The sequence below is a fragment of the Tasmannia lanceolata genome, unplaced genomic scaffold (assembly GCF_043159265.1).
Source record: "Tasmannia lanceolata isolate RefF3 unplaced genomic scaffold, GAP_Taslan_0.1 ptg000003l, whole genome shotgun sequence".
NCBI lineage: Eukaryota > Viridiplantae > Streptophyta > Magnoliopsida > Canellales > Winteraceae > Tasmannia > Tasmannia lanceolata.
In genome coordinates, this window is record NW_027518680.1 from 3,665,447 (window position 1) to 3,682,758 (window position 17,312).

The 17,312-nt window shown below is 40.0% G+C and overlaps 1 protein-coding gene across 2 annotated transcripts; it reads right to left on the reverse strand.

Annotated features, from left to right (window-relative positions):
* Positions 1-1,070: 1,070 nt before the first annotated feature.
* Positions 1,071-14,357, reverse strand: LOC143848080 (DEAD-box ATP-dependent RNA helicase 37-like). Of its 2 annotated transcripts, none has more exons than XM_077356888.1 (7): positions 14,201-14,357; positions 12,984-13,794; positions 12,801-12,884; positions 7,829-8,071; positions 6,937-7,104; positions 6,605-6,718; positions 1,071-2,074 (listed from the first exon to the last, which is right to left on the reverse strand). In XM_077356888.1, the coding sequence occupies exons 2-7, from the start codon at positions 13,743-13,745 to the stop codon at positions 1,568-1,570; spliced, it is 1,878 nt and encodes a 625-aa protein (XP_077213003.1). In that variant the 5' UTR covers positions 13,746-13,794; positions 14,201-14,357; the 3' UTR covers positions 1,071-1,567. The 2 variants fall into 2 exon arrangements, with proteins under 2 accessions (XP_077213003.1, XP_077212996.1); XM_077356881.1 differs by having other exon boundaries at positions 12,984-14,005; positions 14,201-14,355.
* Positions 14,358-17,312: the final 2,955 nt, after the last annotated feature.

Genomic DNA, 17,312 nt, shown 5'->3' on the forward strand with positions numbered 1-17,312 from the left:
TTGGATCATCCTGTACAGTACTTTTTGAAAAATTACACGATAGGAAGATCCAAACCGTCGACGTAAATAGGTTGAGCCCGAAAAAATCATTTCCATAGGATGACCCAGCCTTCCGATCTCCATATAGGTTGAGCCCTAAATATCATTTCCATAGGATGACCCAGCCTTCCGATCTCCATAATATGCAGCTCCTCTATAGATGGAATGGCTAGGATCATGCTATCGAAATGATTTTTTGGGGTGCTGTAACCGTACAGTACATATTGAAAAATACTGGGAAGGTGGTGCTCTACCCAAGTAAGCAGCCTTAGGGATGCAACTTGGGCCGGGCTCATTCACCTCCGGTTGGGTTGGGTTGGGTTGGGTTGGGTAAGGAACCAACCCGATTTAATTTCGGTTTATGGTATTTTATCCTTATTTTCTTTAGGGTCATGTTTTTTCCTTCAGGGAAGTGATATCCGCCCCTTTCGATTACTAGGGACACCCAGCGCCAGTGTACATGGAAATCAGGCCCATTGAATTCTTCTGACGTCAAGTACATCCAATTTAGTCATTGATAGTCTGCTCCGGGTGTCCCTGGTAATCAAATGGGGCGGATATATCACTTCCCTTTTCTTTTTTGTATTATTTTTTGTTTTTGCCCTAGGCTAACCCAAACCCAAACCTACTCAACTTGACCCGATTTGGAAAAAGAGTGAGCCGGGTCAGGTTGGGTTGAGAGATTTTAGAGGCAGGTTAAGTTAGGGCTGACCATCCTCAACCCGAGGCTCAGGTCGGGTTGTGCTAGGATTGAGGGAATGCTTCCTCAAATTGGGTAGGGTGGACCTGGATTCGATCCCAACCCCGGCCCAAGCGGCACCCTTGACAAGCATTCCTTTGGTTCATATGATCAGATTGTTCTGAGGGCTACTAGGATCAAAAGTAGGACTACTTTACTTATATGAATAGCCTAGATTGGTCGAAGATTCCCACCTCCATAAGTGCTATTCATTGTAACGCAGTTAAAACTGATCTTGACTACTTATACGGATCATCAAATTCACAAGGCACAGTTTCATTCTAATACAAGCTAAGAAAATCCTACTCTCCAAATTGCTCAGCATTTATTTCTGTCACCGACCAGAATTTTACAGCAAAATAAAGAAAAGGAAAAGACCCACAGCCTCAAAATGACTCTCCCCACAATACACAATCAGGTCGAAAAGAATATGTCTTGAGATGAAACAAACGGCATAACAAAACCCTCCCTCTCTCTCACCAACATATTCTACAACCCCCAGCCAAAACAACAAAGAAAAGAAAAAAAGGGACCCTCTATTCTGTTAGTTCACCTAACCCTTGATTACACACACACCACCCCACTAACCTTTGGTGGTGGTGGTGGTAGCAACCTCTACAGCACCCCAAAAATCCCAAGCCCCTTCCAACAGTGGGAGAACCAAACGAAACTTAAAAAGCTAAATAGGGATGGAATACCCCATATGACCTAAAGATGAAAAGAAAAAAAAGTGTGTATTCCTATCAAAATCATATCTTAAAGAAAACACGAACTGTAAAAGGAGGGATCTTAGTCCCATGCACTGGTAACACCAGGACCATACCCACCACCCCCATAGCCGGAGGAAGCCGCATATCCACCACTGTTGTTGCCTCCGCCATAGTAGTCAGCACCACCCCCTCCTCCTCTATTGAAGGGAGCATCCCTTCGGAAGTCACGGCCACCAAAGCGACCCCCACCACCAGTACGACGATTCCTTCCCCCACCACCATATGAAGAACGTGCTGCATAACGGGAGAGCCAAGCGGGTACCTCCTGGTTTGATTCCTGCATCAGCTCTGCCAATGCCCTAGCCAACGAGGAGTTGTTCTCATTGAAGAAGGCTGTCGCCAAGCCTGTGTTACCTGCTCGCCCTGTTCGCCCTATCCGGTGGACGTAGTCATCAATGTCATTGGGGAGGTCGAAATTTACAACATGTGCAACATGAGGGATGTCAAGCCCACGTGCTGCCACGTCCGTTGCCACTAAGATTGGAGTTGTGCCACTCTTGAAGGATCTCAATGCGTACTCCCTTTCCTGTTGACAAAAGGCCAGTTTTCACAGTATGTCAAGGTGGCGTGTAACTTAAAGATGGCAAGTAACATATTCACGCATGCTTTTGGATATGCGCATGTGTGCATGCATGTACGTATGTGCATATATGATGATACGATCTAATGATAAAAAATATTTATCAAGTGTGTTTTCACAAATCTGATACAAGATTAAAGAAATAGGGCTAAGAGAAGGACCACTAAACCAGCACAAAGGATAGATAGAGAGAAGGAACACTTAGAGGACCAACACAGGCCAACTAGAATGAAACTTTCGTACTAAGCCAAGCAGTACGCCACAAATAGCCAACACATTAATTGCCATAAGCCACACTCCACTATCAGAAACAAGGACCAAGCTCATTTGCAAAGTACTAATGCCATACAAGCTGAAGAAAACACCTTTCGTTGCAATCAGGACCACAGTCGAGCTAACCCAATCTAGAACCCTTCCATTGTTATAAAAAGTACAAAGAGCAAACCCAATCTAGAACCCTTCCATTGTTATAAAAAGTACAAAGAGCTCCCTGGTGGATGGTATGTATCAAAACCACAACTGAGTTTCACACAACCACAAGCCTTGCTCCACGTCATTCCCCATGCCACGGGCCACAGATGCAATCCTCATAAAAAAGTACCATGTTTGGCTCCTAGAAACGGGAGGCAACCTAAAAAAATCCCAAAAACCTTTGCCAACCCTCTCAGAATCTATCATCCTCCCCATCGCATTGTGTAATTAACACTCATCGCCTTTGATAAAAAGAAAACAAAAAATAAGACCACGCTAACCCTAAGAAAGATCCTCCATTTCTTTTTCTTTTTTCTCTTTATTTTTAAATGGTAAAGATCATTTCTATTTTTTTTTAAAAGTATCCCACAAACTCAAAAGTATCACACAGCCCCAATTCGTCATGTCAAAATAGGAAGTATGGAAGCACATATGACCAGCGTACCACACAAACATAAATAATAAGTTTCAAGCAGGTAGCAAAATATGAGTGTGAAAATAATAAAGCCGAAGTCATCGTTAATTGTAGACTGGCTCAAGAAAAATTTTGAAAAAGTAGGAGTGGCCATGCTACAAAGCAAAAAGAGATGCTAATGAATCACCAACACCAACTCTTGAATGCTAAGATTTTCCCTTCCAAATGACTTTGCACACCAAACATCATCTTCTTGACCAATATCTAATCTAGCAAAATAATCCTCATTTCCGTTTGCCAGTATAGAGATCCCATTTTGCAAAAGGCTATCCCTAGTAAACTATGGTAGGCATCATTTACTGGAGGGACCCTTTGCCACTTAAGATGTCAGGCTGCCCTTTTCCCTTGTGAATTAAACAGTAGCAATTTGTCGAGAAAACCCTTTCTGACAAGTCCAAAACCCTAAGAAAATGATCCCAGATATTCTAGAACCCATACAAAATAATCTCTAAGCATACCCATATTAGACCCAACCACAGGACGTCAGTCTATGCAGCACCACCAAATTCCATTGTTTAAAAATAACCCTGAGTAAATCGTCATTGAGTTCATTCCCTTTTAACTAGGCAGAGTTCCCGACCGATTTGAGAATATGTTCTCCAACCCAATCCATAAGTTCTCATAAACCGAGATTCCAAAAAAACTTGGATCACCCAAATTCAAGCTCCAAATCACAAAGGTCCAGCCACCCATTGCACTCGCATCAAATATGCTAAATTAATCACATTTATAAAGGAAAGTGATATATCTGCCCCTTTTTTTACTTGAGAGTTGGAACAACCCCTTCCAGTGTATTTATGACTACTCTTTTACACTAGAGGGGCTGTCCCAAGTAAAAAAGGAGCGAACATATCATTTCCCTTTACTAATTATCTCCACATGTCTTCAATGCAAACTCAAAACCCAATCCAGCAAACAACTTAAGACACATTGGTCTTAACCATAGTTACCAAGGTGGGAAACGGAAACGGGAAACACATGAAAAAAAAAATAGGGGAAACGAGAAACGTGAAACAATAGAAAATGGTACGAAAAACGTCTTACGAAATGATGTGTTTTTTCCAAAATGATTTTCGTAAGTTCCACACATGTTTCCTACACGTTTCATATGCGTTTTCTACGAATGTTGCATACGTTTATCACGTGCTTACACATTATTTACATAAGTTTTCCATATGTTTCCCATGTGTTTCAGAAATATTTCTCCAATTCTGTATCATATTTTGGAAACGTTTCCGAAACGTGTTTCCCTCATTTTAAGGGAAACGAGTTTCCCAACCACGAGAAACACATTTTAGAGGAAACGGGTTTCCCACCCGCCCAAGGAGTTTCCGGCAACTATGGTCTTAACTGTTCTTAAGCCCATCAGTAAGACCTTAAAGAGAAATTATACTTGTGTCCCTTAGGCTCCATTTAACCTTTAGAAATTAGAAGCCCTAGGTACTTGACACCAGGCAAAATATCCTTGAGTACAACCAATTCATTAAGATAAACCCCCAGGGCATAAATGACCAAATACAGCCTCTCAAATTCCTAAAATTGAGAAGGTCGCCTTTCCCAAATCACATGGTGAATGCCATCATTATGATCTAAGGAAGCCCTACAAGTACCCACTTTACCAATTTGCACACAAAATCCCAATCATCTAACCTAGTCACACATAAATCTCTGAAATTAATGGTGTTCGTGCGTTGCTGCGCATAATGGGGGCACGACATAGGTGCCGCCCTTGATATTTGATCCAACGACAGCCTTTGAAAAAAGCCGGCTGTCGTTGGATCAAATATGAAGGGTAGCGCTCAGATTACGGGCAGCAACGCACACAGACCATATAAAAACTCCATAAATCCTCTATCCTATTTAGCTAAGGCTGGCCTTACCTTGGGATAGTTGACCACAAAGGTTTGACTGAGCGAAGCGTGCCCCCTTAGCAGCGGTTGAGTCGTTGCGTTCGGTCCTCCTTTTCTTCCGAACAAAAGGAAGGGTCTTCTTCGGTGGATCCCTCTTGTTCCTGTTTAGTCCCCTTCCTTTCGGAAGTTGTTTCTATTTCTACATCTGTTTCTTCCTCACTTTGCTTTTGGTTTCATTTAGCTGTATGATTTGGATTGAAAGCCTGTAGCAGCTTGGAGCACACTCGATTGAACTCACATTGCTTTATAAAAAGAAGATATCAATGAACTTCTATGAAATGGTTTCACAGGATTCAGCCAATTGTCTCGATCGTGGGAACTCACGAACTCGGCTTTCTTTGAGTGCACCAAAATCCAATTCTCGGCTCGTATCGGGAGAGCTTGCTTCGTGGCGGAGCATTTAGCAATGCCAGCCTGGTGAGGGCTGGCTGTCTGGGGACAGGTTAAGGCAAGGCCTGCTGGGCTTGCTTCTCATGAGATTGGGTAGGCCTCCCAAAAGGTAACGGAGGCGTGCAAAGGTTTCCTCGGATCATATGAAGGGGATGTTATTATTTTATATCTAACCAATTCGATGAATTACTGCTAAGGTCAATATTCGCCCGCGAACCTTTCCTTATTGGATTGCAAAATTTTGGGCGATTCCATTCAGTAAAGGCCAAATTAACATTAAATCTAAACCGCTATTTAAGAAATCAGTGGCAATCTATGTAGTTACACAAGGTAAATTTACCCAATTACACGAAATCACCCTCCAGCATCTATAAATAAAGGCCATTAGCTTCTCGCAAAGGGTTTTAACCTTGGAGAACTTCATCTCCTGAAGGTCATAGCCTCCCCAACTCCTCAAAAATCCTAACTCTTCCTCCACTATCACCAATCTTAGACCATCCTTCTAGACATCTTCCATCCCTCTTTGAGAGAACAAAGAAGGGAAAAGACGGAGAAAATACAAAGGAAGAATGTATATGTGCTAATACTAGACAGTCCACTTTGGCATTGAGATTGAACCATATGGATGTTTGTCCTTTGAGCTTCATAGCAGGTAGGCCAGAAATGCTTACTATTTTTTCTATTTCTCCCTCCTAGTAGGGCAATCATTAATCCCTTAATGTAAAGTCTCGGCATCTATCGGCCTCTGACAACACTCCCCTGACCATTTATACAAGGTCAAGTGACGACATGTCAATCTTCTAATAATAGCATTGATAGGTTAAACAAATCTAGTTGACTGCATCATTTTCTCCTTTGGTGTCAAAATCCTCCCAATCATGGCAACAACTTTCCTATTCAAATGCAATTTAAAGAACCCAAAATGATAATTGGTAATAAGTATGGAAGCAAACTACCATTCAACATATATATATATATATATATATATATATATATATATATATATATAAGAACCTGCCATCCTTGTAGAACATACAGAACAAAGAAACATAGAAAAGGCACCATGGGAGAGGAACAAAAAATTCCTGCAACCAAAGAAATTCATTCAAGAAGAGAAAAGAAACACCAGCAGCAGCAAAACAATTCTGTCAAATATAATAGCAATACAAAAACCAAAGTAGAAAGCAGAATCAAAATACGACAGACATTCCAAAAGCACATTCAACTCACCTGCTGTGTTCTGTCGCCATGAATAGTAGTTGCAGGAAAACCATTTAAACACAACCAGTGTTCCAATGAGTCGGCCCCTTTCTTTGTCTCCACAAAGACCAAAGTCAGGGCTTGCTGCAAAGTCGACAAGAGCAGCAATGGTTACTACACAAATAAATAACCAACAAATTAAAAACAGAAATATAAAAAAAAGGGTGTTTTGTCACTAAATGTTATAGATCACAAAAATCGTTTATGCAGATAATAAACCCATCAATAAGCTTCCTCTATGTAAATAAGAGTCACGCCGACCGAAAGATAAAATAGCATGCATTTTTTTGCCTCGGTATTACCTTGCCATGAGTTCCATTTGCTCGTTGGGCATGAAGAAGGTCCATGAGGTGACTTCTCTTGTCAGAGTCATGAACGTATTCAACTCTTTGAACAATCAAATCAGTACTTGAACCGACCCTTCCAACAGCAAGAAAAATGTAATTTGAAAGAAAATCAGAGGCCAGTCTCTGCATACACAATCAGCCACATGTTGTGAATTATGTCAGAATAGCAGCTTTTGCCGAAAGAATACCACTAATAATGACTTGAACAAAATTCACAAGCAATATACTGTTAACACTGACAAGTACAATAATGCAACGCCATCTTCAAGACAGATAGACTATTGACACTGAAAAATACAAGAATGTAACACCATCTAAAAGGCAGATAAAGCTGACTTGTGAAGAGTCTCCTAATCACCAAGTACACTGAATAAGTAAATAGTGAATACATGTTGGCATATTACCAGCACCTCAACATGGATAAAGACATCCTAGTTTCCTACAAATACAGGAGGACAATAAGTCGCAAATCATAACAAGGTGACAAATTATCAACAAATAAAAAGAAAAAGCCTGCACGAGAAGTATGCAGTAACTGTCAAACCAGAAAACGTGAGAGAGAAGTGCGTGAAGAAAGATGGGGTGCTCGATTTTATAACATCTCATAGTGGGATCCAGCCCACATACAATAAGTCACAAATCGTAACAAGGAAACAAATTATCATTAAATAAAAAGAAAATGCCTGCACAAGAAATATATAGTAACTGTCGAACCAGAAAAGGTGAGAGAGAAGTGCACGAAGACAGGGTGATGGATTTAACATCTCATAGTGGGATACAGCATAACTATATATTAGGCTCTATTAAAGAAGCATGTATGTGCTGTATTGATAAATAATGAACTAACCTGTATCTCCTTTGGAAAGGTGGCGCTGAACAGCAAGGTTTGGCGCATACCTCGTTGTGGCATGTCCATTTGTTCAACAATCTTTCGAATTTGTGGCTCAAAACCCATATCCAGCATTCGATCAGCCTCATCCAGTGCCAAATACCTAATCATCTGTAATGAAACTCTAGCCCTTTCCAACAAATCTACCAAACGTCCAGGAGTCGCCACAAGGATATCAACACCCCTCTCTAATTCCCGAAGCTACCAAAAAATGAAATGTAACTCAATCACTCCAAAATGCAGATCAAGCAAAGAATCATTTAAATTACGACTCATGAACATAATACAGTAAATCAGGCTTCCAGCAGGAAAACTATGCTTGGAATAATTGTATAACAAGGCATTAATGATGTCTAATGAGCAATAGACCAAATAGAATCAGTTTATTTATTCAGTACGCTTTTGGATGCATGTGCAGTAATAATACAAACCAAATTGGATTACAATTTCTTCAATATTGGTACAGCCTTGCATTTTTTTTCTTTTATGTGGATGTTCACGATGACATGTTACGTACATGTGATGATGGTTATAACTTATAACTGCATTGTGATAGCTGCACATACACTTCTCTGTTTCATGATTGTTACAACTTATAACTGATTTGTGAGAGCTGCACATACACTTCTCTGTTTCATATTTATGTGGATGCATACTGAAGATGTTGAATTAGAGAGGGAGAGAATACGTGCGTTAGAGAGGGAGAGGAGAAAGACAGATATTTTATCCCCTTAACCGCATGCTCTCAACACTCCCCCTCAAGCTGGAGCATACATATTGATCATGCCCAGCTTTATATGTAGATTGAAAAAGACCTACATCCACATGATCTGATTTCACATGAGGCATAACAATCTTCTTGGTCATAACCAACTTCCCAATAAAGTGACAGTCAACTTCAATGTGTTTCATTCTCTCATGAAATACTGGATTACTGGATTGTTAGCAATATAAATGGCTGCATGATTATCACACATCATACTTATTGGCATACAAATAGGAATATCAATATCATCCAGTAGAGCTTGAATAGCCGATAGCTTGAAATCCAAAGACAAAAATCCAATTGTCGTACAACTTACAAGTACCATTAAAATCCATTTATTTCTTTACACCCCATAGAATGGCATATGAAACTATCAGCAAACAGACCTTTTGACCATCCCATAACAGACTTCATAACTGAGTCCGCCCAGGAGATACCGAACCACTTGAGATACCGAAAGCTCAAGAGATAATAGACCCCTTGTTCAATCAACCGATCACTTAAATACACGTTATGACTCCTATAAAAAAACTTGCTCTGTTCCCTTTCCATTTACAATTTTGAGATACAAAACGCTTGAGATAACAAAAGCACAATACACAATGGACAGATTGTTCCATCATTGATCATGAAAATACATGTAAATACTCATTATAAGACAGATTGTTCCATCATTGATCATGAAAATATTCATTATGACTCCTTGTTTTATCTTTTCCTTTCCAATAATGTTTCAAAACTTGGATTTAGACGAGACATCAGCAAAGGTAGAAGGGAGTCTACTCAGGCGAGTCAATGAGAACTCGCCAAGGGTAAAAAGGACTCAACTCAGAGTCTCAGACATGTTAACGATTGGCTCAAGGAGTGTTTAAACAGTGGATTAAAAATCAGGTAGGAACACAAAGGGGCACCACCATGGCACAGACCCCTTAATGGCAAAGGGACAAACATCCATTTGATTGACAAACAACGTATGGGGGTAACCCACATTATTTTGACAAGTCCAACAAGAAATCCAAAACATTTCCAACAGAGGGCTAAGAACAGAAACAATGTAGGGAGCTACCCACCTTTGCCTTGAGAGGGTAAGAACAAGGTAAGTATGTTCTAAAGAAAGCTCAATCACCTCTATCTTTTTGCTATTGTAGAATCTAAAACATCTAGAAAAAAAACTGGTAAAAAAAAGCCTTGCTATCTAAGCAATCCATAATCAGACAAAATTATAATGTACAAGGCCTCGACATCGCAAATAGAAGTGCAACCAAACGTCCAAACATTAGGCATCCCAATCTAGATGTAGGTCGAACAAGGTCAAACCAATGGAAGGAAAAAAAAGAAGTTGAGGTGGATGAAATAGATAGCCTCAAGATAGCCAAAATCATAGCTTGAAAATCTATTGTTTTTTTCTTATCTAATAAAAACAAGCTGAATATCTCTTCGGTGTTGTAATGGGGAAAAGGAAAACAAGTAATAGAGCTACAAAACATGCAAGATGGATAAATTACAACAATATGTGAGCGACTAATTTCTCCAAGTAGAGTTAAATAAAAAGGTCCAATGTGTTTTGAATAGGCTTAGAGCCGAATGGTACACATTAGCAGCTAGAAGAAGTCCCATATATCTGAAGCATACTGGGGGTAAATCGTACTGATTAACAATTGGGGAAGAAGACCCTTGCAACATGCATGAACTCAAATCCAACTCAAAAATCAATGTGCAGATATGTAAGTTCCCTTGTCCAATCTTTTAAACAAAACTCAATGGAGAAACATATATTTGAGGAACTGATTGTAGCGAACATTTTGATACAAAACAATCCATACCAATAGCAAAAATAGAAAAAAAAGATGGGGGATGACTAGGTGACCTATGCATGAGGGACGAGTCAAGACACAAATAAGCAATTGCCCAAGGGGAGAGGAGAGAATCACTATGCTAGAAGTGGCTCTATCTAATATCCTCACTTACTATCCTGTGAAATGGTGATTCAACTATAAGTGGTGCCCCGAATCTTCTTTAATAGACAAATGATGGTGGAGAATCCTTACGAACAATAAGGAGATACGTTTAGGGTTATCCTGATATGAGCCATAAGCTTCAGGAGTGGGTTGAGTTCAAATCCCACTTACGGAGGAAGCGGAAGTTGGTTTCCAACCATTTGCCCATCTTATCTCCGCAGATTTTTTTTTTTATATGGTTATCTCCCCGGGTGTTGGTAATGGGAAAAATACTTTTTTTTGCTGGGATATGTGGTGGGGATAACCTCTAGCTAATTATTTCCCATATCTGTACAAACAGTAGGTTTGTTAACCCTAAAGCCTTCGTTGCAGATTATGTGGATGTATCTGGCAGAAGTAGAGTCATCACTTTTTATTTAACAGTAGGAGATTCTCTTAAAGAGTTGTTTATGAGTTTTCAGACCTTTCAGCAAGGATTAGCAGTCATTACTTCCCTGCGATGAGCTTGATGATGAATTCATTTAGAGCCCAGAAAAAGATGGGTATGAAAAATTCAATTCTAGTGTCTGTTCTGTGATCCCCCCAACATTTGGAAGTCATAGACTTCACCTAGAGCTAAAAAAATTATTTGCACTTAAAATAATTAGATTGCAAGTTTACACACAAATTGCACCCAATCTCAATTAAATTGAACACACAAACTAGCCCAAAGTCACATATAGATCCACCCACAGAAACTCTTATCTCCAACTGCAACGTCACATTGACTTGTAAATGGTTATCTGGGTTAAAACTACTCTTTTCAATGGTTATTTGGTTTATCACTACGAATAACCACCTATTAGCAGAAAATATGATGGCTATATCAAATTTTTCCGGAAATTATAACATGTAATAAGCAACGGAAAGAAAGACAGACAGAGAGAGAAAGAGAGAGAGATCCTTAAACAACTGACATGAAACACCACCAGCTGGAATTTTTTTTTCCTAAGATAATCGCAAGCATCACAGCGAAGCGTAGGCCAAACCATCAGATCCAGAACCTCCACTGAGCATTATTACATACGGAACCCATAAAAATGTAACCTAAAAAAGTTCATTATGAGTAGCCTGTAGTGCTGATAATCTTCTTTCACACCCCCCAGGAAAGCAAAAAGAGCAAATATAAATGCAATATGAAAACCCCCGTGTGCATATTAACCTCTTCAAGAAAGATTATACATGGCCACAATATATTAGAAATAAAATAAGCAGATGAAAGAAAGACAGACAGAGAGAGAAAGAGAGAGAGATCCTTAAACAACTGACATGAAACACCACCAGCTGGAATTTTTTTTTCCTAAGATAATCGCAAGCATCACAGCGAAGCGTAGGCCAAACCATCAGATCCAGAACCTCCACTGAGCATTATTACATACGGAACCCATAAAAATGTAACCTAAAAAAGTTCATTATGAGTAGCCTGTAGTGCTGATAATCTTCTTTCACACCCCCCAGGAAAGCAAAAAGAGCAAATATAAATGCAATATGAAAACCCCCGTGTGCATATTAACCTCTTCAAGAAAGATTATACATGGCCACAATATATTAGAAATAAAATAAGCAGATGAAAGAAACGCAAATCTACCATGCACATCTGTACTAAATATTCAATAAAAAAATTATGTGAGCACCAGATATGAGAAATGAAAAAAGTTATGAAAGCAAGCACCCAATACGAGACAAAAACACAATGTAGAACTGAATTCCTCTTGTTTAAGAAGGTTTCGAGAACCCCAATACCGATCATTTCTGCAGAGAAACTAACACAACTGTAAAAAAAAGTATCCCCGCCCCTAGCAGTATGACGAGAACAAGAAAATGTGTCGCAATTATCATTTCATCAACAAAACCATCAAGGATGCAACTTAACTACCTTCTACGTACTTCCTAATTTTATCAGTATGTGATATAAAGGGCATACAGTAGACTAGGAAAGTTTCCGTACGAATTAGCATTCAGATAGTTCCCAGTTCTTGAAGTAAATAGAAGATCTTGGTTTTTTTTTCATCCATCCAAATGTAGCGCAAAACAAATACATCAAAATATGCATAACCAACAAGATGCTCAAAATTGAAAGCATCAGTTGAGTTAGAAATGTCAAAGGAGGATGCAGTAACGACCATGTCAAACAAAAAAAACTGAAAGATAAAGAAACTAGTGAAACCTGATGATTTATCGGTGCTCCTCCATATGCAACAACCACCTTGACACCAGTCTGATAGGAAAATTTTCTAGCTTCCTCGTGTATCTATGAAGAAAAAGAAAGAAAAATTGACAACTGTAACTAGCTCAAACCAAAATCACCCCAAAAATGCGTGTAAGCAGAAGTTTCAAAAATGAAAATTACCTGGCATGAGAGCTCCCTGGTAGGAGAGAGAATAAGAGCAAGGGGATACACTGTCCGTGCTCCCCGTGGTCTCTGAGCAAATTGACCATTCATAATTCCACTGATAATTGGAAAACAAAAGGCGGCAGTCTTTCCTGACCCAGTCTGTGCACATGCCATCAAGTCCCGCCCAGCAAGGGAAATTGGAATAGCATGACGCTGAACAGGAGTAGGCTTCACATACTTGCATCTCTGTATATTCTGATTGAGTGCATCTCCCAAGTCAATCTCCGCAAAAGTATTCACAGCTGGCGGCACATTATCCCCACTGGTCTCAACGGGAATGTCCTCATAAGCATCAAAGTTGATAACACTATTCTCCTGCTCACTAAACGCCTGCTCGGCGGCGGCATCCTCGTTCTCAAAAGGGTTCACCTCTCGCTCCTTCCCACGGTCCCATCCCCCACTCCTGTTGTTCCAACCACCCCCACCACCAATGCGTCCGCCACTGCCAAATGGGCGTCCCGAATCGCGACTAGGACCGCCCCATTGGGTCCCGCCCGAAGGGGCACCATACCCAGATCGATCGTTACCAGATGAAACGTTGGTTGAGGTTGGGACAGGAGGCTCAGAAGAAGGAGGTCGGTTCCTAAGATGTGGTGGAACATAAGATGATCGAGTGGGTCTAGACCCACTTACTGAAACCCCATTGTTAGCAGACGAACCAGCAGCTACGTTCTCAGCTGCCGAATTCGCAACAGAATCCGCCCATGATGTTCGCATAATTGACAGAAACTATACAATCTTTCCCTGTTGCAGTTACCCAGAAACCCTAATCCGTACACCCGATGCACAAAAACCCAAACAGTCAAAACAATCCCTTTCCAAAAACGAAATCTAAACCTCAAGAACAATAACCAACTCCCATATAGAATCTATAATCTTATCAAGTATCAAAGGGCAAATAAGGGATAAAATCAATTAATCGTTCTCTGAGCAGACCTTTCTCTCTATCACCCTCGAATGAAATCCCTAAATAACCACTAAAAAAAAAAAAAAATCGATCTCAGAACATAAATCAGCAAATTGTCCAAAAAAGAAAACGATATTTCAATGACAGAAACGAATTTTCAGAACAAAAGAAAAAAAAAAATCTGTAGAGATAGGAAATCAAAAGCTTCTTTTCTCCAAAATCTGTAATGGCGATATAGAACGAGAGAATGAAGAAGAAGAAGAACCTGTTAGAAGCAGAAACCCTAGAATCGTTGCAAGCGAAACGTCTTTTGGGAATTCAAGAAACCCTAATCGCAGAAAAATCTCTCTGATTAGAACGGACACAAGGAAGAAGAATATATACCTTGCAATGCAAATTCCTCTCTTTTTCTCTCTTCTTTTCGTTTACAAGCTGGGGCTGACGTCATAAAAGCGATCTACTTGCCTACTTACACGGTAAGACGTCAAAAAAAAAATTGCATCGGAAATGACACAAATACCCCCATTAGGTAGCCTCTCGTCGAGGCTTTTTATTAGGACAGTGATGGTCATTCAGAAAAAGAAAATGAGGAAACTTCAAGCCTACTCAAACTGGACTATTTGAGTCCTACTTTTAGTCAAATGCCCGACCCCCGCAAATTCTGTGACGTGCTTCTATCGTTTGTTTGCGTGATGACAATGTTTGTACGGTTAGGATGGCGCCACGCGTTTACCTAGTGAAATGGGGACCACAAAATGTGAGAGTATGGCCGATTGGCCGGTTAGTGATTGAGATTGGTTGTGAAATGACATCTTTACCTTTTCCAATTATTGAGATGATATCTTTGCTCTTTTTCTTTCCCCGACCAAAGAGTAGCCGCGGATTTACTGGGTTGGAGAAAATGGGGTGAATATATCACTTCCCTTCCTAGTGAAGAAATCGAGTTGCCATTTGACAATCTAGGCAACTTTAGATACCAAAATCCATTCTTAGCCCTGGGCCACTGTTGTAGAAGAACTTCATCAGAGGAGGCGGGGACATTTCGGCTCAAGTCAGATAATAGCACCGAATATTATGTGAGCACTTTAAGGAGTATGGTTTATGGAGAATGAGAGCTTCAGTGTGGTTATGGGGTCGAAGAATATGTGTATCTTAGAGTTTTGGTCCTAATTTCCAACTTACCAGTATGTATCCTTTTCACATGGGATGGAAAAACCCGTTTACTCGAATGATTCAATGTGGGTTTCTTGCCCGTCCATATCTCATATGGAGTCCTATGCACTGATTTGGTTGGAACTCGGCTCCAATGACGTAAAGCGTTGTTTCTATGGCGTAACCTCACATGAACAATGGTGCATTGCCAGAGCTCATCATAGATCGGACCATGTCCAACAAAGTTTGCTTCCTCCTTTCTACAATGCCATTGTGGTGAGGCGTTGCTGGTAGAGTCCACTAGGTGACTATCCCGCTATATCGTAAATAGTCCCCAAACTCAATTGGAGTGGAGCATTAATGGTCCTACTAAGTTGGTTTTCTACTTTATTCTTGACGTTATTAAAACTTTTTAAGTGACTCGGACTTATGTCGCATCAAATCTCGACAGGACAGGTAGGGGCTCCTTTGTTGCCTTAAGTAGAGATGGGCATTACCAAAACACCAAAGGCGGGGGAGAATCTTTGCCCAAGAAATAACTGTGTTGGAGGTCCTTGAGGAGGAAAGAAAAAAATGGTGGAGCATTGGTAGTTGCCACTCAATGAAATGAAACATCATATTTCATCAATAAACGATTAAAATAGTAAGATGGAGCACCAACATGTCTTATACACCGCCCTTCCTTGTTCGGATTGTAGATATTTTTTGGAAGTTTTAGATTTTTTTACTTTTCCTGTATGATTTCACATGAAGAAAAAAATAACTTGAACTAGAGCAATTCAAGTTTTATTCGGAGGGACCTTCAATATATATGAAGATGTTCTTCTAAATAAGCCATAACTGCATTATTCCCCTTCAAATCATGGAATAGAAAAAAAATTCACACATTTATTCGTGCGGAATATTTTTTATACAATCCAAACAAGACAGTAGATAAATGTTAGTTGTCACTATTAACATGAAAAACACTGACTTGCAATTACCGCTCTCCATTTTCTTTATCATAAACAATAGGGAAATGATACCCCCCCCAAGGTTTTGTGAGAATGGTTCACTACTTGAGGATAAATTCACCCACTTTAATGTTTTTCTTTGCCTTTAAAACTTAACAAATAATTAAAGGGGGGATTTTAATCTGTCAGAGGGGATGGGGGGCATCATTTCTCAAAAATATCGCTGTCCCGTTCTCCCATCATTCGAGTTCAGACTTGGACCTTCTCATCTTGCTATCACATTTTTTTATAATTAACAGTAGTTAAACAAATTTAAGGTGCACAAATATCATTTTTTTAAGGAGGGCCGTTATAGTACTACTCTCTTAGGCTCAGTTCACTTGCGTTCCCGGGAAAGCAAGTCCCTGAAAAACAGCCTCTTTTTCCGTGACAAGACGTTGACAAGACAGAATTCTAGTGTTCACTTGCTTTCCTGATAAAGTAGCAAGCCTAGGTGGAAAATGTCAAATAATGACGAGGAAATTGCCAAAAATGATGTGGAAATGTTTCTTTTCTCACAAGTGTGGGAAACCAAATCCCACTATTTTGGTCGGATTTGCTTTCCCGGAAAAAGTAGTGAAAAAAGGTGGGCAAGCAGTTTATCGGGAAATCTTTTCCTGCACAGTTCCTGCGCACGTGAACAAGCGCAGGAAACCTTTTCCTACACAGTTTTCCTGGATTACTTTTCCTAATGCCACGTCAGATTCCCAGGAAACCTTTTCTTTTTCTTTCCCGGGAAAACAAGTGAACAAAGCCTTAAGGTACATATTCTTTTGACGAGCTTCTTTTGAATCAAGCAACATCCAAATATCTCACCACGTAGACAATCCTAGTTAACATCCAATTGTTGGATTGCAAGTGGACAACCAAAACAAAAATGTTCGACATGTAAGGATAAAGAGTCCATCCGTCTGGCTAAGATTGATAGACCAATGAGTATTTTGAACAGTGGGCCCAACTTGAACCTGCCCCGCTGCTACAAATGAACGGTCCTAAACAATTCGAGGAAAATGTTATAAGAGACAATGGCTATTGCAATAGTTCCACACTGGTCACTCTCTGGCGGACCTCAAGTCCTCTCGCTATTGAACACACCTTGATCGATGATTCTAGTTCTGACTCAGTAATCCACTATTAGGTTTGCTGTTGATAACTAAGCCACCCAATTGTTATCACAACACGGCCATCGTGCCTAGTAATGACTGTCGTGTGCCAATCCCTCCCACTAAGATT

What these genes read in the sequence shown, in the direction of transcription:
- LOC143848080 (XM_077356888.1), bottom strand. Translation starts at nt 13,745, where the DNA reads ATGCGAACATCATGGGCGGATTCTGTTGCGAATTCGGCAGCTGAGAAC. An exon ending in CCAGGGAGCTCTCATGCCAG is followed by an intron (nt 12,885 to 12,983) that starts GTAATTTTCATT and finishes TTTTCTTCATAG; the next exon opens with ATACACGAGGAAGCTAGAAA. An exon ending in CAAATGGAACTCATGGCAAG is followed by an intron (nt 6,719 to 6,936) that starts GTAATACCGAGG and finishes TCGACTTTGCAG; the next exon opens with CAAGCCCTGACTTTGGTCTT.